General features: G+C 38.3%; 1 protein-coding gene across 1 annotated transcript; it reads left to right on the forward strand.

Moving 5' to 3' along the window:
- Positions 1 to 104: 104 nt before the first annotated feature.
- VPS36 (vacuolar protein sorting 36 homolog) lies at positions 105 to 21090 on the forward strand. Its single transcript, XM_085060792.1, has 14 exons — positions 105 to 237; positions 2088 to 2156; positions 6184 to 6254; positions 7313 to 7427; positions 8860 to 8949; positions 10259 to 10345; positions 13184 to 13216; positions 13335 to 13412; positions 13840 to 13974; positions 14880 to 14945; positions 15729 to 15793; positions 16255 to 16339; positions 18786 to 18862; positions 18946 to 21090. The coding sequence occupies exons 1-14, from the start codon at positions 142 to 144 to the stop codon at positions 19037 to 19039; spliced, it is 1161 nt and encodes a 386-aa protein (XP_084916918.1). The 5' UTR covers positions 105 to 141; the 3' UTR covers positions 19040 to 21090.
- Positions 21091 to 25070: the final 3980 nt, after the last annotated feature.

Genomic DNA, 25070 nt, shown 5'->3' on the forward strand with positions numbered 1-25070 from the left:
CGGGCGCTGCCCTCCTGCCGCTGGGCGGGGGGGAGATCATGGCGGCCGCTCCCCCGGCCGCCGCTAGAGGGCGCGGCGCGGCCGCGCACGATCCCTGCGCGCCCGGCGGCCGCGGCCCGGAGTGGGAGGGGAAGGGCAGCCATGGACAGGTTCTCCTGGACCACCGGGCTGCTGGAGATGGGCGAGACGCTGGTGATCCAGCAGCGCGGTGTGCGCCTCAGCGACGGGGAAGAGAAGGTGACAGGAGATGGAGCAGCTCCGCGCGAGGCCTTGCGGCGCGGCCGGGGCGGGGGAGGAGGGTAAAGGACGCGGCCGTGGGCCCCGGGCAGGGAGGGTGGTAGGGCTGTGAGTACGGGCGGTGTCGGGCGGGGGGCACGACGCGAGGGGTGTGAAGGGCTTGGGCTGCAGGCGGAGCATCGATCGGGGGTGTGAGAGGACGTTCTGCGCCAGGCTCGGCAGGGCTTGCCTCAGTGGGGAGATTAGGGCGGAGTTGCAGGCTTTGAGGGGCTGTGCTGGTCGACAGCCGGCTGAACGGGATGCGGCAGTGTGCTCCGGTGGCCGAGAAGGCCAGTGGTGCCCTGGCCTGTATCAGCAGTAGTGTGGCCAGCAGGACCAGGGCAGGGATTGTTCCCTTTTACTCGGCACTGGTGGGGCCGCGCCCCGAATCCTGTGTTCAGCTCTGGGCCCCTCAGTTCAGGGCAGACACCGAGGTGCCGGAGCGGATCCAGAGGAGGGCAGCGGAGCTGCGGAAGGGTCTGGAGCACACGTCCTAGGAAAGGCAGCTGAAGGAGCTGGGATTGTTTAGCCAGGAAAAGAGCAGGCTCGTGGGATACCTTACTGCTCTCTGCAAGTTCCTGAAAGGAGGGCGGAGCAAGGTCGGGGTCGGTCTCTTCTGCCAGGCAATAAGTGACGGGAAAAGAGGAAGTAGCCCTAAGCTGTGCTAGCGGAAGGTTTAGGTTGGACTTTAGGAAGAATTTCTTCACAGCGGGGGTGTTCAGGCGTTGGAATGGACAGCCCTGGGAAGTGGTGGAGTCACCATCCCTGAAGGTGTTTAAGGAAAGACTGGACATGGCATTGTCCATGATTGGATAAGGCCATGGTGTGGTTGACATGGGGATGCTGGGTCATAGGTTGGACCTGATGATCTCAGAGATCTTTTCCAACTTAATTGATTCTGTGGTAATGTGAGAAAGGCCTTGGACGGTGTGTGCAACCTGGGGTGAAGTTGGGACCCCCACAGGGTGTGTGTGGCCAGTGTCACTATCACAAACTATTTCCCACTGCTTGGGCTGTTACTCATGTATGGGGCTGAGCCCTAGCTTTGGTGTCGTATATGGCATAGTGATTCCCACTTTAATCATTCTCGTAGCTGCAAAATGCCTTTGAGCTCTGGTCTCCAAGGGTGCTGACATACTTTCTGCTCTGTTCTGAGCTATCCTGCTTATTGCTTCACTTCCCTGCTGGACTGACTCTTGATCTCTCCATTTTTCCACACCATGGTAACTGCATGCCCTCACAGAAAGCTGTGAACACGTGCCTCAGATTTTACAAGTAGGAAGCAATTTGCTAATGCAGATTTCCCAGGTACTGTTTGCTGTCTGATAAGTAATGAGCTTTTTAACAGTAACACAAATAGATGCAATATCCCTGCGTGATAGGATGGAAGATTTCAGGCTGTGTGCAGCATCTTTTTATTAGGTTGCCTTACTTTTTTTGCTTAACTTCTACCTTCTTTGTCAGCACATAATGGATGTTTCAAAGCAAGTAGCCCTGTTTAAAATATATTTAAAAACATTTGTATATCTTGCAGAGTACACGGAGGGAGGATCCCTCAGGATTTCCGGGGGGAAGGTTTATACACTTGAAAAAGGAAGTTTGTGTTTATCCACCTAATCCTTTTACACTAATTTTCTCCATTGTTCCCTAAACTTCATGTATTTTGTTTTCTGAAAAAAGGGAGTGTTCTCAAAATACTGGCTTGTTAAATCTGATTGCTGTGTTGTGGGAAGGTGTAATGTTCCAAAATCAGTATTGATGCAGCTTACTGGTTTAGTTTGTTGTTGATCTGTTTTATTTTTCCTGTCCAGGTGAAATTCGATAGTGGAGTTTTACTGCTGAGCACACACAGACTGATCTGGAGGGATCAGAAGAACCATGTAAGTCCCACTTTTGTATGCTGTGTGTCATTTAGTTGTAAATTCCATAATAAACAACAAGTAGCTTGCAATGAAAAGCCTGCACATGGAGAGGGGATTTTTCCTGCCTTTGCGTGTTTTGTTTTACAAATATAGTCCACTTTTTGGCTTACAGCAGAAAGAAGATTATGTAGTGTTCTTTCACCCAGTCCTGCTTTAATAAAATAATCATGCAGAGATGAGAAGGGATAGGAATTAATCCTATAAATTCTCCTTTTCTATGGCACAGAAATAAAGGAGAAAAGAGCCTGGTGTCATGCACTAAAAACATTGATTTTGAGACTGAAGTTGAATGTGTCAGGCAAATCATAATGTGAAGTTATCTCCCATGTTCATGGTCTATGAAAGCCTTTTCTTCCTTGTTGAAGTCCCAGTTTCTCAGTGTTCTGCTCCCACCATATAGTCCCATGATTTGGTAACAGGATGTGTTTGGTGGCAGTATTGTTTTACACCCATCTTGCCCTCCCAGCTGCCTGTCCCTGCCATGAACCATCCTTTCAACCAGCCAGAACATTTGATTGTACTGCTGTGGAGAGTTGGTCACAGGTTAAGTGGCACTGTGAGAACTACAGTGTGGTAACTGTGGTAAAACTGCTGAATGCTTTTTGTTATCAACCCACAGCCTGGGACTGCAAGCTGGAAGTGGGAGAGAAAGACCACAAACACGTAAAGCTCTAAGCACAGACAGTGGGCACCACTCCACAGATGCAATTGAAGGAGAAGTCTTACTCAGGCCAGGTTGGATTATGCTTGTTTTGGACACAATAATTGAGAAAATTAGCCCTGAAAGCCAAAGTTTAGACAGAGTACGTTTAGATGACAACTTTTCAAAGGCACATTTTATTCCACTGGACTGGTTTTGTGCAAGGGCAGCTGAACACCTCTCATACCCAAAGGTTGTTCCCTAGCAAATATCACATCATTGCTCCAAAGCAGGGAGCTATTAAGAGCATTCTGAAGGTAATGTCACCAAGGATATTCTTAATTTGGCAGAGCAATATGTTTTTTCCTTTAGGGATTGTTTGCAGAACAGCAGAGCTATTTTTAATACAAATTTTTCAAAATGTTTAAAGAGCTGTTACCCACAGTGGAGGGACTGTTACAAAACTTACGGCTTGATTGTCCAAACCATGAGCTGTTCTGTATAAATTAACATGGGGGTTTTTTGCACAGTCATCACATTATCACATGAAGTAATATGCTAAACTCTGTGTTAATCACTTCTTGGTTCTTCATCAGCCTCTCTTTTTGAGACCTGAGCATGTACTGCAATAACCACTGCTACTAATTTTCTCACTTGAACTTTTTGCATGCTTGGAGTAACATAGGGCATTATGGCTTCAGCAAGTCTTAGAACTGATCATTTCTCTCCTTTCCAACAAAAAGGTTACATTTGTCTGTTTTCCCCAAGTTCTCCCTCTGCTCCTAGGCCACATGATTTCTTGTACTCTTCCAAGGTTATTGAATCCGCTAATTCAGCAGAAGAAAAGCCTTGGAGAAGAAGAAAAGTAATTTAATTTTAACTAATTTAACTCATAAAAGATTCTGACAAGCTCAGGCTCGATAAACAGAAAGGGCAGAAATGTGGCCTGGAGATTGGTAAAAATTACCCAGCTCTGATTGGGAGATCTAATTAACTTTGTCAGTGTGGTAAATAAAGCTGATTCATTTTCAAGCTCTAAGGACTGAAACGTGGGGAGCACGGTACACTTTTGTTTTCATGATGAGCTGTTGTCTCAGCTCAGCTGTGGTTTAACAGCAGACTTAGAAACCTTAGCTACTTTACCTAGAGTAAATTTGTAGAGAGTCTCCTTTTATTCTCTCAGCAATCTATAATATTAAATGGAGCACTTGTCTTTAGGTTAACACAGCAAACCTTCCTACAGAAACGGCTGTGTTTTATAGCTGTTGTTTTTATGTGCCATCTAAAGTTGAACAGTGTTTCAAAAAAAAAAAAGAATTCTGTAAAGTTTGTTACATATCTAGATTTGTACAAATTTTAAATGATAAAATCATGCAAAATGTGAGCATGAGACATTAGAAGAAGCAGCATGAGACATTAGAAGAAGAAATCCAAATAAACACACAGCATATTTACCACATTTCTATTTTTGTATCCCTTTCTCTAGCATTTCTCACCAGGAAGGGGTGATTCTGAGTCCTTGTACTTAAAATAAGTTCATAACTCTCTATCTGTGGACGAAATGAATCAATCACTTTGACAATGTACATACTATAGTTGAATTATTTTTGTCATTTTTAAAACCATTTTTTAACAGAAGTATCATATTGCCTATCTTTTAAAGTGTCCAGAACTTTGTGGATGTTTTACAAACAGTAACTGTTTGTAATGGCTCTAGAAATTAAAGTCATAGAAGAGTATAGATAGCTTGTGTTAAGAGTTTTTTAAAAAGGAAGTACGACTCAGGTTTTCTCCCAAAAAGAGATCCAGTTATTGGTTAGAGTTCCTGCATGTGTACTTTGCTGCTATCAAAATTAATGGGTATTTAATTATTCCGTGGAAAGAGGAACAGTTTTGGTAGCAGGGATTGAGAGAGCCCTGTAACAATTGTTGCTTTTTGGCTGGTAGAATTATGAGTGCAAACACAGTTAACAGTTAACAGGGTAAAAGGGTTTTACCTCAGAATTTTAATAAGATCTTAGGTGCACAGCTCTTCAAAGGTAGAACACACCAAGATGCACACACCCATATAACACACACACAATTTTATGGACCTTGCAAATTAGCCTATCTGTCTAAAATCTCCCAATAAGAGACTTCTTAAATAAAGTAATTGTCCCTCTATTATAATCACCCTCCCCTAAATGAGACTACAGCCCTGTTTACAAAATATGTTCCAGAGAGAAGGCTTCAAACAAGGTTAAAGCCTCTAGTTTTGAGATAGGATGGAGCCCTCTTGCCTCCTGCTGTGAATGTTAGGACTTTCTGCCTTGCAGGACTCCAAAACTGAGTTAGAATATCAGACTACAAAAATTACAAGCATGTAGGGTAAGGGTACAAAGAATGTTTAAAGGATACAGAAAATATAGAAAGGGTATAAAAATGTATAGAAGGGTATATAAAAAGAAAAGGCAAAAAATCATCAGGCATCACAATGTCCATTGTAAACTGATGTTAGGCAGTGGCAGGTGGAAGAGTGAGGTTCAGAGAGGGAATGCAACCTGTGTTTCCTGCATTCCATGTGACTGTGTCAATCACCAAGCTGTTGTGTGGGAGATGATGTTCCTCAAAGGATGTCCACTGAAACAAGACCAGGCATCTAACTAGATGCTTTGAATCATTCCCTTAGCAATTTCTGTCTCAAATACCTTTAGAAAAAGTTTAGCCTTGAGTAGGTTAGTGTTCAGCAGATGAATACAATCTTGTGTCTTGCTCTTTGTTTTGTCTAAGGCACAGTCCAATAAATTTGTATTGAGATGCATCAGCTGCTGGTTTAAGTCCTTTGTTGTAGTATAGATGGAAAAATTCCTATTGCACTCAAGACAATAGTCTAGGTTTTAGATATTCAACATTTAAAAATACTGATGGTTTTGGATATTTTTTTAGCTCCCAAAGTAACATCAATGCAAAAATGTCAAGAATGTATGAGTATTGTGCAGTTACGGAGATAAGATGCAGTAGTGTGGAAATCCTAGTGTTTAAATTTTGAATTTAGATCTAAAGATTTGTTAAATCTCCTAGTCCCTTCTATGAATCTAGCTTGAGGTTTTTAAAGTTGATACACTGATACTTCAGTTGTTGTGGTTTTTTAATTAACTAGAACTTGGTTACAATTTTGTGTTATTCTGCTACATATATTTCACTGTAATGCATTGTTTTTGTTGTCACCATCATATTTCACAGAGTGCCTCAGGCAGCACCTGTGATATCCATAGTGTTTGTGAAATGGGGAAGGAACACTTTATTTAGGGAATGAATAGACAGGATATGGCTTTTATTCACCTGTATTTGTGGTGTTTGTTCCAGGAGTGCTGCATTGCTGTACCTCTGTCTCAGATTGTATTTATTGAGGAGCAAGCAGCTGGGATAGGAAAAAGGTATGGCTATCTTCATTTCCTTTTTCAGATGGCTACTTTCACATGCATGTTGTGTGAGGTACCCAGTATTACAGATCAATGCATGGCAGGTTCCATTTGCATTCTGAATTTCCAGACTGACAGCCACAAGGACCATTGAGGTCAAATGTGTAAGAGAGTCATGACTGATGTGATTTGTTAAGTAACTGTCATGTAATCACTAAACAAGTATATGTTGATGATTTCAGAGGTCTTTTCCAACATAAACGATTTATGATTTTACGTTTCTTAAGAGAGAAAAAAATTTGACTGAAGAAACAATTTTACCTGGAGAAATATATACACAACTGACATCTGCTTGCAACCTATAGTCAGGTTGGTAAGGTAATATGCCAGGAGTAGTCAGAAGAAATCAGGTAATTCGCTAATGCTGGAGAAGTAAATAAAGACCAATGAAAAGAGTATCACTAAAATTAGATGGAAATGGGGGACTTGAAATCATGTTGTGATAGCAGTCTGTTAATTTTCCTAAAATTATGCTTTCCCAAGGTTTGGTTTGGTGGTAGGTGTCATTTCAGAGTGTTATTTCCATGCATGTTACCTTTGAATGTTGGTTTTGGATAAGTTCACATACAGTGTCCACAAGTGATATATAAAAGTGGGATAGGTTACACAGAATATTGAGACCTTTTGTTTTCCTGTGTCAAAGACAGTGTGTTTTGACATTTGACTTGCAATAACTACTGCCAAATTAAATGACAACTTGAAAATCAGTTTTTGTCCTAACTAAAAGATTTTTCAGAAATTATTGCTTGAAATTTTAAAATTTGTTATGTTTATTTCTTAAGAATTGATGGTAGGTACTTTTTAAACTTGCAAGATGTTGCTGTTTTATAGGCGGTACTAGTTTTTATGCAAGATCTACTTTGTCAAAATATTTAAATGTTGATGCTTAATTGTAAAGCATTATTTGATGATCTTTAGGTCTTACATGAGATAGTTGATGGAGGTTTTGATTAAATTATTAGCTTTGATACAGAAATAGTTTATTTACAGAAATACCTTCTCTTTTTCCTTAGTGCCAAAATAGTAGTTCATCTTCATCCTGCTCCTTCAAACAAAGAGCCTGGTCCATTCCAAAGCAGCAAATATTCCTACATCAAGCTTTCTTTCAAAGAACATGGGCAGATTGAGGTAAGTCTTGTACTATGGATGCCAAGCACATCAGATCTTTGGACATGCTTTTCTCCTCTTTCCGTGTTATTGAGAATTTTCCATGATCTTTCCATGTTTACTTTTGAGGTGGAGCTTTTTCAATACATCCTTTTGGAAGACAAACACTATGAGCCTTCCATGTTCTATACTTTCATTAAATAATGCAAATAGAGTTCCAAAAATGTCAAGAGGCATTACTAGGCTAGTCCTTATTTTAAGGGGTTTAGTATACTTCCTTTTTTAATTTACTAAATTGAGCACAGGATTTTCTGAAATGACGTCTCTGAAATCTGTTAAATGTTTGACAGAGTAAAAGATGTTTCTTTGTAGCTAACCCTCTGCTGAACAGGAATCAAACAACTTATTCCTAATTATCTCTCTAATTTCATTGCTGAACACTTTTCGTTGCCTCAGAATTTTCATGTATTTTACACTTTATAAATAATTTTTTTTAACCTACACCAAATCTCTAAGGCCTTGATCATTCCAAGAAAAGTAATATATTCTTAAAAGAAGGCTTATCCTAAAAACCAAAGAAATTACATTCTGAAAAGAAATTTAACAGTGCAAGATCCTCATCTGACTATACTGAGAACTTTAACTCTGAACAATGTACCTGTTCACTGCAGAAAATCAGATTTTCAACTCAAATTAGTTAGAAATGTCTTTAAAATTCATGTCCTTGATCAGACTCACTTTCATTTCTTCGTGAACCGTTTTCAGACAATGACGACTCTGGTTTTGCACAGTTGTAAATGTGTGTTTTTCTCAATCATAATCGTATTTAATTTTAATATTGTGTCTGAAAATTAAACTTACTGTGCTTACTGGTTGCCTAGCACATCAATTACACCAATGACATCAATTACATTTCTTTATGACTTCAGAAAGCTTTCCTGTGAACCTGAACAATGAAAAGGGTATAATAGATTTTCTGTCTGGATATTGGTCATTGGGATACACTTAGTGTTAACAAATGCTACCTTCTAGTATTAGCAATTTTGTGTGATTGATCTGTGTAGTTGTTTTTATGCTTTTGAATTAGCAGATCAATAGCAATTTGATTATTTAGCTTTCCTTCTTTTAAAAGTATGCCTTTGAGCATACCTGTACATTTTAAACTTTAGCATGGTTTGGGACATTTTGAATATCTGAATGAAATATTTTACAATACAAGTACTTACGTGAGTTTAACTAGTGACTACATGGCTCCTCCTCTAATTTGAATACTTTTTGAAGACTAAACATTAAGAATTCCCATGTCATGAGTGCTGTGCCATGGATGTGCAGGTGTTACCATGCTTTGTCTCCACGCTTTCTAAAGTTTATTTCATCACCACCAAGATGCTAAAAAGACCAGAGGTACTCTGCACAGTTTAAGAAATGTTTGTTGTCACTCTAATGTTTGCAGTTCTATAGACGATTGTCGGAAGAAATCACACAAAGGAGATGGGAGAGCATGCCTACTGGTCAGGCCATGCAAGTTAACAAGGCTTCACAGGTATGTGCAAAGCTTCTGAGCAGGATCTGTGTGAAAGGTCTTGTTTCAACTTCTTGCCACTCCCATATACTGCATCCAGCACGTGCCTCTCTGACCAACATCATGGGCATGTGCAGGAATTCAGCTTTAGTTTGCTTGTTTTTTCACTGTCATAAATTGCTTTCTCCTTTGCAGTTTTCACCTGGTAGAACACAATAGCCTCTCTTTCTTGAGTGTGTTTAGATAATGAGCTCCTTTTTTTTTCTTGTTTTAGTTAGACACACACATATAATTGTGCAAATACAATATTTACTTGCATATACTTTTATTCAGCATGTAAGTTATAATGAAGCTGGAAAATTTTTTGTCTTGATTGTGATTTTTGGGGTTTTTTTTGTGGCTGGAAGTCAAATATGTAACATGTAACTTCTATATATAACTCTTTGAAACCTATATATGTTTGATTTAAATGTGTATTCTAAATGGATAGATACTAGGGAGAATGTCATATGTTAGATTACCTTATCTATCTGCATACTTCTGTGTTATAAACTCTGATAAACAGGTACTTGTTGTTTCTATGTATTATGCTGAATATATGAATACATAGTATTGTATGAATGAAATAGGATGGTTTAAAGATTGTTCAACTTGAAATCCTGTGTGTTCTCTTTGGTAAATGTAATACCTGTTAGCACAGTTGCATTTGGAGTAATGCATGAAGAATCTAATCAGAATGCTTTACCTCTTGTACTTAAATCATAGCAACTCATTAACAGCAGTGCTAAGCTTTGCTGTCAGAGATTAGAGGTCTGACAGTGCTGCCACTTAGGTAGCAGTGCCTTTCAAGAACACAGTGGGCATTGCCTCCATTCTAATACCTCTGAGGAAGGTAAATGAGACTGAACTTAGCACTGTGTGTCTATGTTTCTGTTTCTTCAGGATGGATTTCTTGAAGTAATACACTCAGACATTTCCATGGGTCTAGTATGGATGTTCATATTGATTTGGGAGGCTAGAATTGATTTGAGCTGGAATACTCAGTCTGGATCAGGCTATTAAGCATATTGATAGCTTCAGTATACTGTCAATATCATTACTTGTCTAGTACAGCAAATTCATACATGCTTCACATTTGTTTATTTTTTTTACAATGGTTTAAAAATTACTGTCAAGAAATGCATGACATGAAATATTGTAGGAATGGTATCTGCTATTTGAGGGAATATTTCCTGTCCTCTAATTTTCACAGTGAGGCAGATGAGAAAACTTAGCATTTCCTATTTTCAATTTTTTTTTCTTTCTTTCTTTCCTTTTTTTTTTTTTCCAGTCAGGAAGAATAAGGGCTGTAGGAATTGTAGGTATTGAAAGGAAATTAGAAGAGAAAAGAAAAGAGACTGACAAAAACATTTCCGAGGTAGGTACTTTTGAAGTTTCAAGGTCAGCCACCTGTCTGAACTATTTACATTCATTCACACTTTCTTTTAGGGACAGCTGAGACTATTTATTGTTTCTGTTGAGAAGTCTGAATTGATTAAGAGTTTACAGTTTACAGTTATTTATTTTGTTTAACTGGCTTGTCATTATATGTAAAGGTACTCCATTTAAACAATTGCTTTCAAGGAGATTGTTCTTTGAAACTAACAGTGTGTATTTATTAAACTAATTTTGGGTTCAATTGAAAATTGAGTATTTATTAAGCAGAATATGCTGATCCAAGTGTCTGCACATAAGTGTAGTGAAGTTAAATTTTCATCTTACAATCAGGGTTTTAAATGTTAGGTTTAGGCTTTTAATTACAGTAAAATGATTTGCAGTCCAGGCATCAACAAGACGTTACAAGTGTTTTGCAAAATACCTGGACTAGATGGAGACCATCCTTTTCCATAGAACCAGCACGATAGTTAGATTCCAGATATCAATATTGATGGACAGCAGAGGAATTTAATTTCTTCATATATACCTGAGAGCAATACCCTCAAAAACAGTCTCATTCTGATTTGGTAGTAGGTGTTAATACAAAAGTACTCACAAACTACACGCAGCAGATCTGTTCTTGTGGCAAAGCTTTATGGGATTCAGTGTGCCATGAGAAAAAGGCATTCCCTGCACTAATACTTACGAAAATTATAGTGCCTTTGCAGGGCATGTGCTGTTTCAAGTACTGGGAGCATTAAACTTTTTTGCTTTCTGTCTGTGAGGAATATAATGAATGAAGTTTTGTGTGTAGTTCAAAAAGTATTGTGGTTACATGCGTGTGTATATAGTTCAAAAGGCATTGTCTGCTTATTTTTTCCTTTAGTAGCTTTGTCAGAGAGTAAAAGAAACCCATTTATATGTGTTGTATGAGCAGAGGAAAACTATGACTTGTAAAATCCTGCCTTCCTCCTGCTTTAAATGTTATAAATGACTTAATTTAAAAAATGGTGCCCTGGCTTCCAGGAAAAGGCTTCCTGCATCTGCTGTTCAGTGCTGATAAGAATCCAGTTCTTTAGCCTTTTGTTTATCTGAGGAAGTTCCTGTTAGGTGTGTGCACATTCCCCTTTGTTTCCAGGCCTGCCCTGGGTGAGTCAGGCAGGGGAGGAGTTAGACACAGCATGCTGTTTATTTAGCTAAATCAAGCCTTCTTTTGATGAATGTTGTTTTTCATGCAGGTATAGAGATTAAAAATGAGCTGGGAAAAGCCCTGTTAGAAAACCTCATGTTGACACCCTATACGAGTAAAGTAGCAGGACTTTGATTTACACTAGAGATTGGGAAATCTGTTGTGAATTCTTCAATTTGGCAAAAAGGGAGTAAGAAGAAATATTCCAAAGAGAAGCTTTTGTTTTCTTAGTGGTAAATTATTGTTACACAGTGGTATATTTTCTTTTCTCCCTGTGGACCACTTAATTTTGGATATCTAACTCAGGTACCAAGTGTTAAGTGGCTAGACTTGTCCAGTCAGTGGAGAAACACTGGCACTGTCCGGAGATGAAAAGCAAACCCTGTCCCTTTTTAGAGGCATCTCCATTTGTTCTTTGCATGTTGAATCTCTGACCAATAAGCTTCTATGTAAAGCACCTAAATGTAGATGGGAGCAATGGAGTCTTCCTGCAAAAATGTGCTAAATTGTCTCTTTCTAGTGGGGTGTTAGTCAGAATAAGCTAGACATGACACAAAGGCAGTAACTAGAAACTGTAGGCAAGATGTCTCTGAGGCCATTTGATAGTGTAACTAAACCTTCTTTCCTTGGAGCTGGAAGGCTCAGGTGCTGCTGTCAGGCAAACTTTAAAAGAAAAGTGTCAGGCATTTTTCTCACACCAGTTGTTCAAAACAGGTTGTTTGAAAAGGTTGATCACCTGGACGTGTTGTCATGTATTTGAGAGAAGTGAGGAGGCTGAATGTGTGTTGATGAGGGAGGGAGAAAAGAGAGTTTCTTCTCAATATAGTTGCATTAATGGAGTTGCTAGCTCTCTTTTTTTTTTAACATAATTTTTTTAAGGCTAGTTTGTAACTATTAAAAGTTTGGAATTTCAGTGTACTTTCAGCTATTTTTAAAGTATGATTTATTTAAGCCTGAAAACCTTTTGTGGGTTTCTGTAGAGTTGCTGTATTTGAGACCATAGCATTTTATTTGAGTATTTAAATTTGAGTATTTAAATGAAGAGATGTTGCCACGCCTTTCAGAGGTTTTGTCCCTCATATAGCCTCTTCCTTGCTCATTTGAAATGAGAGTTTCTTACTAACTTGGTAACATCTACTGATTAAAGTAAAGTTGTCTTGTTGGGAGGAGTACATCTGTAGCTTTACAGCTGTCTTGCAGCTGGCCAGAAACAACAGATCTCCTTGAGTGAGGATTAACTCTTGGAATAAAACCTACCACCACCACCCAGAAACCTTCTCCCATCTTGTAGGGAGTATAATAAACTTGGACAGTTTAATATTTTCTGGGACTTAGTATCTCATCGTCCCTTCCTATCACATGGGCATCATAAATCATATCAAAATTTCTGTTCACGTACTGGAAAAATCTGTGATTGTTTGGTTGTCTTCTTCATTCTTTGTTGGTCAGGTTTATTTTAATTATAAGACATGCTGTAAAACAGTTATATCAACAAATAAGGTATGATACCTCACATTGTGACATACCAATCTAAAGGGATAGCACCTCTTCTGAATAATAGCTTGGATAGGTGGACAAAGGCAGCTCCCTGTATCCATGAAGCTGAATGCTGTAATTATACTAATCTGCATTGTCTGCTTTTAATTTCAGGCCTTTGAGGACCTTAGCAAACTAATGGAGAAGGTATGGATGGATGGCATGTGTCACTTGTCCAATTAAACTTACACTTGTTTTCTCAGTTTTAAGCCCACTTTTCTCTGTTGAGCTGAAAGTTGACTTATCTGTGTGTCTTTCTTGATAGGCTAAGGAAATGGTGGAGTTATCCAAGTCAATAGCTAACAAGATTAAAGAAAAACAAGGTGACATCACTGAGGATGAGGTAACCTAATTTTGTTTTTAAATTCAACAGAAATGTTCCTACGAAAAGCAAAAAACGATCTGTTTAATGCACGTAATGTTAATAAATGCTGGTTGGTTTTGTCATGTTTAGTCCCTTATACTTTGTGTGATGCCGAATTGATCATGTGTAGAATTTATGTGCTTAGTGTTAATTTTTCTTTTAACCCTTTTAAAAAGCAATGATTTTACTGCTTTTATATAAATTTTTCTATTTTTTTATCTGTGCTGGTCAAAAATAAATGGTACCAAGTCTTGCCTTCTCTTTACTAGTAATTGACTATTGATAGTAAACTGAAGAATTTATTCACCAAAACTGTGTTACAGTAATAAAATCAAAGATTTTTAAAAGCCAGAATCATTCATTAGCTGAAGTACTTTTAAATTTATTTGTTTGTTTGCTTGTTCAGACTATTAGGTTCAAGTCCTATCTACTGAGTATGGGTATAGCTAATCCAGTTACAAGGGAAACATATGGATCTGGTACACAGTACCACATGCAGCTGGCAAAGCAACTGGCTGGAATCCTGCAGACACCATTGGAGGTAAAGTCCCACCAAAGCTGGAAATCTTGCACCAGCATTTTCCATGTGTTGCTGAATTTTGATGTGTGTTTTGGCTGTAGAACTCTGCCTCTTTATAAAGCAGAATTAGCAGCACAGCCTCCTATTCAATGTTTATGGGAGGAATATATACTGTCTTTTTTAATAAAAAAGCTTAAATATAAGTACGAATTTTTCTTTGGAGTAATGGCATCAATTTTTAATTTGCAAAATATTGATGAGATTTAGAAAGCTGTTTGAGTGGTTTTCTATTTGAACCGCCCTGTATTCATCCATTGCTGCAGAATATTTCTTTTTTTAAAGAGTGAAATGACACTGACTGAAAATATAAGTAATGAGTCTTTAAACTGCTTAAAATGTACATATTTTGCAATTATAAGACAGAATTATTAAGTAGATTACCAGCCCTTAGTTATATCTCCTATTTTAATTTATCTAAAGGTATTACAGATTATCGGTTTCTCATCAAAAAGTTAAATTTCATGTCACAACCTATAAGGCTATGTTCCTACTAAAAAGCATACATATTACTAAAAGGCGTACATATTTTTGTGAAAGAAAAATGCTACCTACTGTGATCAGAATGTTTGTCTGAAAGGGAAATAGGGTAAATGGATTGATATATTTAATATATTGATTTTTTTGTTGTTATTCCTGTGATTTATTCTCTGCTTTATAGTCAAAATAATTCACAGTCCTTGGGTGTATGTCATTGTTTTGCATTTTGAAATGATTAGTGAAAGGTACAACTTACCTCTTTAGCTTTTCCTGTTAGGGCCCATCATTTAGCCCCTCTGTTTTACCTGTTTAATCAGCCACATGCAAGTAGAGATGCTGTGTTTGCTGAGTTAATGCTGTTTTCCTTACCTGTCTTGTGCTTAACACAGGAACGAGGGGGAATCATGTCTCTGACGGAAGTGTACTGCCTGGTAAATCGTGCACGAGGGCTAGAGGTGAGACACTGCTTTGGGTCCAATGTTTTATAACAGGACTTCAGTGATAAGGAAATTTAAAAGGGTAAAAACTTTTCCTACCAATTGCTCATTCTCCTTGTCTGCAGCAAGATGTGATTGGCCATTTATTAAAACCAGAGGGGTTTTACCTTTTTTCTTTCTCATTCTTCCATATAATACTTACGTATCCTTTTCAGGTTGTCATAATGTATGCTGCTTTATATGATACCATGTAAAAGGGAAAAGCCATACTTAGCCAGAAACAGAAATTAAAGGACAGAAACTACTAAAGAATGGTGAATGTTCTGGGGATTTTTTTACAAAATACAACAATTTTTTCTGTAAACAGCCCTCCTGGGCAGAGCATCTCACAATGGGATGAGATAAGTCCATGAGTCACACGGTGGGTCCCTGATGGCCCATTGCCTGTCATGCGGGGTGGGTCATTAGCAAGTGATAATAGCTAACGGATGGCCCATTGTCTGTCATCCGGAGTGGGTGATAGCAGCTAATGGCCCACAGCTGGTGGTAATAGAATACTTAACTACATCAATATTGCAACCTAGGACACAGGGCATGAAGGATTATTATAGAGCACATAGTAAGTGAAAAGAAAGGACTATAGAAGCCAAGAAAATGGATTGCACAATAGAAAGAAAAAAGAATTAACAATAAGTGTAGCCTGGTGTATTTCATAGCTGCAGCTACTAAAACTTTGTTTTGATGTTATACTATTCACCTGAAATACAAGCTGTGAATAAATATGTTTTACTATTTTTATAGTTGCTGTCCCCAGAAGATTTAGTAAATGCCTGTAAAATGCTGGAATCACTGAAATTGCCACTAAGGTAAGAGCTTTACAGATTTATTTATAAAGCATGGCACTCACAGGTCAGACCATGAGGATTTAATATTTTATTTTAGTTGCAGTAGATTTTTTTGTGGTTGTTGTGGGTATTTTTAACAAAGTCAGTCTTTGCTTAAAGGATATTGCCATATGTAGCAACATCCACTCGGCATTAAAACATGAATTTTTAGCTAGAAAAACATCATTTTTTTCACTTCCAATACAATTTTTTTGTACTGGGAAAAGGATTTAACCAAGACCAGACATATGCTCTGCTCTTTTTGGGCTCTTCAGATTTTGAAGGTGCTATTTAGCTTAAGTTCATCTTACGGAACTTGTTTGGGTTTGGGGGCATTTTTTCCCCTTTTGTAATGTGGTTATAGATACGGATGCATTAGAAATGTGAGCATAAGTGATGTGCACAGGGTTTTTATTTAGTTTGCCTCTCTATTTTGATTTTAGGCTTCGGATATTTGACAGTGGTGTGATGGTGATTGAACTCCAGTCTCATAATGAAGAGGAAATGGTAGCTGCTGCTTTAGAGACAGTAAGTGCACTTCATTTCCTTCAGGGTTCTGACCATGCTAGGGAAATTTAAACACATTAGGTAAAAAAGTTGAGGTATGGGATTTCCTCTTGAGATTTCAAAATACAAAACATTCCACTTCATATCTTCTAAGAGAAATATTTAAATAGCACTTCTCATCTTCAAAGTCCTGTGCAGGCAATAATCTTAGTAATTTCTTTCTCTTTAAAGAATAAATCATTTTTCTAACTCTTTTTAAACTTCATTAACCTTCGACCTTCCTCCAAATCTTTTTCACTGTAGGATGAAATTCATGCCATGTATTGAGCACCTAATTTAACAGAAATGGACTTCAGACACTGTACATGATGTGCTTGAAGGCAGTGGGAGCAGCTCTTAAATGTTAATATAGGTAGTTGTTTGGTTTGGGTTTATTTCATAGAACAGTACATTGCATGTGTAAAATCTTGTTCTGAGTTTGCTGCTGTGAAGAGCACTCAGTGGAGAGTAGTGTGTATAGAATTAAGCTAGCTTCATCAGGAAAAAAGATAGTATGAATTGCTCAGTGTCATAAACCTTTGTGGTCTTGTTGCCTCTGGATACTTTACAGTCCTGTTATCCCATTATTTGATGCATTTTTCTGTGTCTCTCAGTGGAATGTAATTTTTTTTTCATACACTTGAGAAAAGGCTGATTCAGTGTATCCAAAGTTAAAGCTTAAAGTCAAAGAGGGGGCAGTTGAGAAAAAGTAGAGCTATCACAGACACCTTCTCACTGACACAAGGTAGACTGTTCAGTGCATTTTGCATGATTGTCACCGTATAGCTTTTGCTCATCGGAAGGATTTTAAGAGAAATTTATATAGCCACTTAAAAGATTCCATTCTAAATTAGCAAGACTTGAGTGCTTAAGTCTTTCAAACTATGTTAATATTTTCAATTTATTTTCTTATATTTATAGAAAAATATCTAGACCTTTTTATGTTTTTTTTTCCGGATTATTTATTATTTTTAATTAATTTCTTGCCTTCAGTAAGAGTGCTTATGTCTTTGCAAAGAAAGGAAAAACCTTTCTGGATAACGAAGGAGGTCAACTGCGAAAAGTAACAGATGGTAGATTTATTGCCAATGTGCCTTTCTGCTGTTATTTTCATAATATGAGACTTTGACTCCATAGAAAAATGTAAGGGAGAAGCTTCAACTGAGGAAGACTAGTGCTTATGGGAAAGGGAAGATGAGAGCAGACTGGTGGCCAAAAGCTCCCTGTACTTTAATGTTACTGCACATTATACATTAAGGTCTGAGAAGAAGTGAAAGGAAACCATAGGGTTTCAGGGAGGAGAGAGATGTGGTTTTGAATGGCTTGTGAAGACAGGAAATGATATGGACATCAAAGGAATCCAAAGTCACCCGTGATGAGGGTAGTGGTATGTAAAGGAAAGATAATTAATCACCGATTGTGTAGCTGACATCCATTACTCAGATTTGATCACTTAGCTTCCGAAAATCTCATGTTAGAACTAATTTAATCTGAGTTTCTGTAAAAGGACTACTGCTGAGAATGACGTAGAATAGACCCCTCCCCACCCAGTTATGTGGGAAGCAGGAAATGGCAACTGCATCTGGATTTACAACTTTGCTTGAATCTAAAGCAATGGAGAAATAGAAGAATTATTAATTTTTACGGTAATAAGACATCTTTATCTGGGAAATTCAATGCAATAACAAGTCTAGATTTCATATGTAGTATTTATCTAGTATTTTAAATATCCACATGTCCAATGAGTGTGAGGTTTCATTTTAGTATGAATTAAATAGCATAGTTGAGGCAAAACGGCCAAAGTTTGGCCAAGAGTGAACCTGTCTTTTGTGTCAGCTGAATGTGATGGTGGCTTTTAGTATGCTGTAATGTCATGTGAAGTACTATGGTTTGGGGATTTTCCTGTAGGCAGTGGGTATATTTTAATTGCCATAAAACTCAAATTCTCCACTTCTACGTGAGATGACTTACATTTCTACATTGATGAGCTGCCCTGAACAGGTCTTTTATTTCCTCATTTTGGCTTCAGTGTTTGCAGAATCACTTAGAATAGTTCTGCTGCGTAAATACTGATGGAGACTGTATTCTGCTGACTGAGCTATTCTAATTCTTCCGTTCATTTGGTCCCAAGGCACCTTTTAAAAAAAAATCCAAAGGAAAGGGTACCATATGATTTTTTTACAGATTTAACTTTTTTCTCTTCCTTTTTTCTACTTGGCAATTTTCCCAGGACACAGAAGAGATGATTTTAAGGGGAAATACTCATAATTAGTTGTACTTTTTAAAATGCAAACAAATTAACTTTCTTCTTGAGGGATTTGCCAGCAATTTATCATTTCTCAAGGTTAGACCTGATTCAGTAGCTGAGAGATTTTTGCTGTTCTTTTAATGCCACAGTTTGTTTATTTGTGTATTTGGTTTTTGACAGGTATCTGAAAAGGGTTCTCTCACAGCTGACGAGTTTGCTAAGCTGGTGGGGATGTCTGTTCTCTTAGCCAAAGAAAGGTAAGTAATAATTCTTGTGTTTACTACTTAAGTTATGGTGTTGTCCTCAAGTAATACAGTACATCTTCTTTTGCTTTCTCTAGGCTGCTTCTTGCTGAAAAGATGGGCCATCTTTGCAGAGATGATTCAGTGGAAGGCTTGAGATTCTATCCAAATTTATTTCTGACACAAAGCTAATACCATTTTTGTACAATTTATGTAATAGCTGAACAAGAGAGCAGAGGGCAGAATCCTTCAAGAACTGACTTTAAATTTTTTATTTTGTTAGTCAACTGCAACAGACATGAACATTGCAATGCTTTTACAGTTCTCAGGTATTCCAAGTGCTGAATCCTCTTACGTGGAACTGAAAGGAAATAGAAATCACAAAGTCAGAAGCATGTCAATTGTCTCAAGCCAACTCCCTCATTTTTCAAGTTTTATTTGATGTACTCTGTAGTTTCTCATTTCAGGAGAAGATTCCACATCAGTGAGAGTGGAGAGAATATCACTGTAGAGTGCTGAGAGGGTCAGCACCCAGAAACCAGGTTACTGCATACTCCAATGCCAGTTTGTTTATGTCTGGAGCAACAAAGCAGACAGATGTATCCACAGTGATAAGAAACATGACTTTGGTGTGTACTGAGGTCTAAGGAACAAACCAGTGTAGAATAACTCCTTCTCCCAGAAGTGATGAACAGTTTTCTAAGAGTCTTGGGGATCTATAATTTGAGACAAAAAGAACATGCTGCAAGAGAAATTACTGTATGTCATGTGAATCTAGAAATTACCATGTTTATTTTGTCATATCTTACGCTAATATCTCAGATAGAAGCATTGTTAGCACAGACTTCCTCCCTTCTCTTTCCTTGCCATCTTCCTTCCTGTCCATTTATGTTGCACTTTGGGTGCCCTTTCTCTGTCCTGTCTGTAGCAGAGTGGAACAGCCTCCTGTCACTCAACCAGACTCTGTGCTTTAATGTGCTTGTATTTTATCTTGTACTTCTAACAAAAGATCACTTGTTGGTTTCATCAGCCTATTACCTGTTTTGAGGAAACAGTTCATTTGCTTACCTCTCATGTGAAAATTCATGTGCTTTCCATGTTGAAGGGAGGAAGAAGACTATCACCCTGTATTTAACAGTCACAAGGTACCACTGTTCGGTATTCCTCACCCTGTGTTCACACTGAATGCAATATAATAGCCTCAATTTTCATAACTCCAGTGGAGTTGATACACTACTTGAAGATCTGTTGTCATAATAACAGTTAAGTGGATGTTTATGATCCACATCACTTAAATTTTTGGCATTTTGAAGTGACTTTTTAATAAAATTAATTCAAGGTGTGGGCAAGGACAACATATAGGTAACTGCACTGTGATTGTAATGGCTGGATCAACTTCACAGAAAAAGGATGAAAAGTCTTTTAAAATGAGCCTGAAAATATTTTCAGAACTATTTCAGTGTTACTATAGCTCAGACATGAGTTAAGAGCCTGCCAATGAGGAAATCAGTGCAGAGATCCCTACAGTGATCATGCCTGTGGCTTGTAGGATGTTGTTTATATCCAGCGAATTGTGTCCTCTTACTCTTGTCATGAGCAAACTTTCATGCAGTGCTTTCTTTAAGGCAGTTTTCCTCTGCTCCACGAGGGTGCTAAAACTTATGTCTTTGACACTGCTGAAGGAACCAGTTCCTCACTATTCTTACTGTGTTAGTCACCTGGTGTCATCTCTTCAGGAGCCTTACAGCTTGCTGCTTTCCTTCATCCTCCCCACAACCTGCCGGAGAGATCCATGCGAAGTACACTGAGCACCACACATTTAAGGAAGGACTGAAAAGTGAGAAATTTGGAAGTAAAAAGGTGTTTTGTGACAACTGTCTCTTTAGCCCAATAAAAACCTGTCACGGGAGGCCAGTGGTTTGTGGGCCTGAACCTCTCCCCACAAGGGGGCACGTGGTGTGCAGGAAGAGCAAAACCTGAAAGGAAGTGCCAAGTGTAAACTCCCAGCCTCTGTTCCTCCAACCCCCAGGGTTTCATTATCTTAATTAAGCAATAATAATACAGCCTATTTAGAATAATGGTACCTTCTCAAGGTTTTCTTCCCAAGATTTTTCCTTGACTTTGTTTTTCCTTCGGGGAAGAAGTATTTAGGGAAAATTGTATAGTTGGTTTAGAATTTAAACACACACATGAGAAAATGACTACAAGAAAGTAAGAAAAATTAAAACATTTTCTTAAATAGACTGTTCTGTTGAGTTTTTTCCTTTTAAATGCTTAAAATTTTTACACATCAAAATCTTGTGGGTTCCATGGGGCAGGTTTTTAAAGCACATCATATTTTTGCTGTCTCACTTCATACCTAAAAGAGTACAATATAATTTTGATTTAAAGGGCAGAATTACATGTAATTAGAAGGCCTTACTTCTGTTGCTGAGTAGACCGTGACCCATCCCAGCCAGAACAGTCAAACTCTAGGTGTTCACTCAAGCACCACTTCCATAAGGGAAGCAGTCTGAGTGCAAGCCAAGCATTTTTCTCTGTGTGCTAGCACTGGGAAGGCATTTAGCACATTTAAACATGTTTTCCCAGCTGACATCATGTAACCAAAACCATAGGGAGAGCCAGCTGTTGAGTGAACAAGGGGAATAACATGTTTACAGATGTGCAGTACCATGGTAGTGCATCACATTGTCCTAAATTGTCATTCCTAGGTCATGTTTCCTCTGGTATAGCCAGCAAGAAATCTATTGATTATTGAGGCAGGATTCTAGGAGAGAGGAAAATGTAGGAATTGCCATTCTTGCAGATCATACCAGTTTAATACAGAAAATGCATATATGAACCTTTCCTGTTTTGATTATTCCTAGGATATTTGTGTCACAATATATGACCATTATCTCATTTTGCTAGGGCTGCCTACACAAATAGTGCTTGTCTTTTTATGGAGCAGTCTTAAATGATGATTATGTTTTTCATTTGAAAACATGGGTCTTTTTATACCTCTGACAGGAAGGCACTCCTCAGGAATCTGTACATCTCTTCCGTTTCTCCTTTGCCTTTGTTGTCAGGAACAGTGTATTCAGCCTATGGAAACATGAATCTAATCTGGACCAAATTTCTGAAGTGCAAATTTTTTTTCTTCTGAGAAGTATATGTGGACATGCCTTTGGAAGTCTTCAGAAATGTATCTTTCATAATCATTTCTGGGTGCATATTGATTACCTAAACTTTTAGATGCTCAGTTCTTCTTTATGGTTTGTCCAAAGAGCCTGACTGTGCTTCTAAAGTTAATGCAAGTATTGTCACTGAATTCATGAGAACAGTAGTAGGAGACAGTGGGAACCTGTTGCCAACAGTATGTTGCCTTTTGACTGGTCTTAGAAATGAGGCAGACACGGTTAAAAGGGGTAAAAGGGTTTTACCTCACTATTTTAATAAGATCTTAGGTGCACAGCTCTTCAAAGGTGGAACACGCTGAGATGTACACACACTCTATATAACACATATACAATTTTATGGACCTTGCAAATTAGCATATCTGTCTAAAATCTCCCAATAAGAAAACCATGAAATGAAGCAATGTCCTCCTATTCTAAAACTCCCCCCACCCCAAATGAGGCTAGAACACAGTTTACAAAATATGTTCCAGAGAGAAGGCTTCAACCAAGATTGAAGCCTTGAGTTTTGAGATATTATAGAGCTCTATGGCCTCTTACTGTGAATGTTTGGTCTTTCTACCTTGCAGGATTCCAAAACTAAGCTAGAATATCAGACTACAAAAATTACAAGCATGTAGGCTAAGGGTAGAAAGAATGTATAAAGGGTACAGAAAATATAAAGAGGGTATAAAAATGTATAGAAGGGTATATAATAGTAATCAGGCGTCAGTAGAGCTTCCTGCTATCTGAAGTCTGTGAGGCTCTCATTTGCAACTGGACAGTTCTTTCAAAATACACACTGAAAAGGCAGGGACAGCCAATTCAAAATTATTTGTGGATTTGATAAGAAAGCATTGTTTTCTTTGGAAGGAACTCCCTCTCCAATGTATTTTCTGTTGAGTTCAATTGACAAATCTGACAATTATTTCCTTCTATTTAAGCAGTTCCCATTTCATCCTAACTCTCAGCCCTTCAGGCATTTATGTGAAATGCAAGACCCCATAGTTCCAGGTCAACTTCTGCTGGGAAGACTTCAACAATCATTTTGTTCTCTGAAGAGTGAGTTACAAGTACTCATGCTGAGAGAATATTCTAGACATATTTGTTGGCAACATTTTAAAGGTCTGTATTTTAATATCTATTTAAATACTCTTTTTGGAACAGAAGTCCAAGTATCTGTCCTCCCAGGTAGTTGTCCTGTCCAGCAGGCTTGAGAGTAATTTTTCTTTGTGGTTTAGAATTAAGGTATTATTAAAAAAAAAAAAAAAACTAAAAAAAACCCCAAACTAAAACATCAAAACACAAAAATTTCAGGAGTGATTGAAGGCAACTTGGGTTTCAGTGAACCCCACAGCCTGCTAGTTAGCACATGCTTATGGAGAGGCAGACCTGACAGAAACCACACTGCTTCGTATCCCTGCTCCAGAGCAAACACCAGGTAGAATCTGGTGTTTTCTGCTTTCCCACTGGACTCACAAAATGCTGTGACTTCAAGTTTCTACTGATAAAAGAGCACATTAAGCCCTGTCCTGCCATGCTCACAGCAGAGGTGGACAGCAAGTTCAAGGTAAAAGGGACTGGTACTAATGGAATAGTCAATGTGAATCTAGTCCTGCTCTGACCACAAGGCTCAGACTCTTTAGAATTTTTACATTGTTTATCAATTCCAAGTATTTTATGTACTTGTATTATCATCATTATCTCAGGAAATTGTAAAGGGGGGATTTATCTAATCTAAATGCTGTTTCACTGTATTTTTGAAGCCAACAGTCAAATCGGTGCTCCTCTGTCACTTGCTTCATACATACAGAGCACTCCCAGAAACTGAAAGACAGGAGTCATTCTTTTCTTTTAACCAAAAGAAAATTGCAGGAGGATACATTCTGTGTGAAGCACTCTCTTTTTGCCAAGAACAAAAAAAGCCAGCACAGTTGCACAGAATTCATTTGTGTCTTTTGCTGGTATGGCATTTTTACTGTGGCTGTTTAGTGACTCACTTCATGTAGGTAGAATTCTTTCTAAATGTTGCCTAAATATAACAGTATTGGACACAGTGTATGAGAAATGTGTGTTGTTTCAGACAGACTCAGCAGTTGTGTCTGTGTGGCATAATTCCCCCATTTCACTTAGCATTGGACAGTGAATTTGATTGAATAAATTGCAAAGATGCTCTGGTTTGATCCACCCATTAGATGAGAATGGCAAAACTCCCACCAACTTCAAACCCAGCCTTTGTTGTGATTGACTAGTTAGCAGCCCTGGAAATGGGTGTATTGGGTATGGCTGAGCTCTGGCAGAGAGAAGGATGATCTTAAAACACATTCTGGATTGAAAATCAAAATGTTTTGGTCTTTTCAGTAGAAATACCAAACTAGGCACAACTGTTGCAAAGTGACTATTTCTGATATTTCTGCATTCCTATTGTTTTTTCCCCACAGTGTTTTGGGGAAATCCAAGATAAGGATAATTTTTTTTTCCCCACCAGGACTGTAATCTATTTATAGGTTACAAGGCCAGAGGAGGCTAATGTGATCATCTTTCTTGACCTTTTGGGTAAAAGAAATTGTAGGACTTCCCTTATTTAATTTGTGTTTGAAGTAGAGCTCTTCTTCAGGAACAACAAGAGATTGCATCTTCTGGGGAATCCCACTGCATCCCTTGGCAGATTATTCCTGTGACTATTACCTGTTGGAAAAATAGTTTTGGTGTACACAATCAGAATGTGTTTGGTTTTGTCTTCTACCCTTATATTTAGTAAGTGCTTTATTAAGCATGTGTTCCTGTCATGCGCAGTGTCCCGGAATATAACAGTTTCTTACACATTGACCATTTGGAGCCTTTTTCCCCACCATGCTGTCTTTTTTTCTGCTCTTCCAAAGGATTTCCATAGTTACCCAATAGCTGGCTTAAATTGTGAACACCAGCACTGGACTAAGAAAAGCTACAGTAGAAGTGTTAATTGCAGAGGCAATTTGTTGCCCCAGATTTTATACCTCCAGCCATCCACACAGAGGGCATTACTGCACTATCAACCATGTGCTTGAACCTGTGCTGATGCTCAATTC

Source organism: Lichenostomus cassidix, chromosome 1, assembly GCF_008360975.1.
Source record: "Lichenostomus cassidix isolate B80296 chromosome 1, HeHo_3.0, whole genome shotgun sequence".
Taxonomy (NCBI): domain Eukaryota; kingdom Metazoa; phylum Chordata; class Aves; order Passeriformes; family Meliphagidae; genus Lichenostomus; species Lichenostomus cassidix.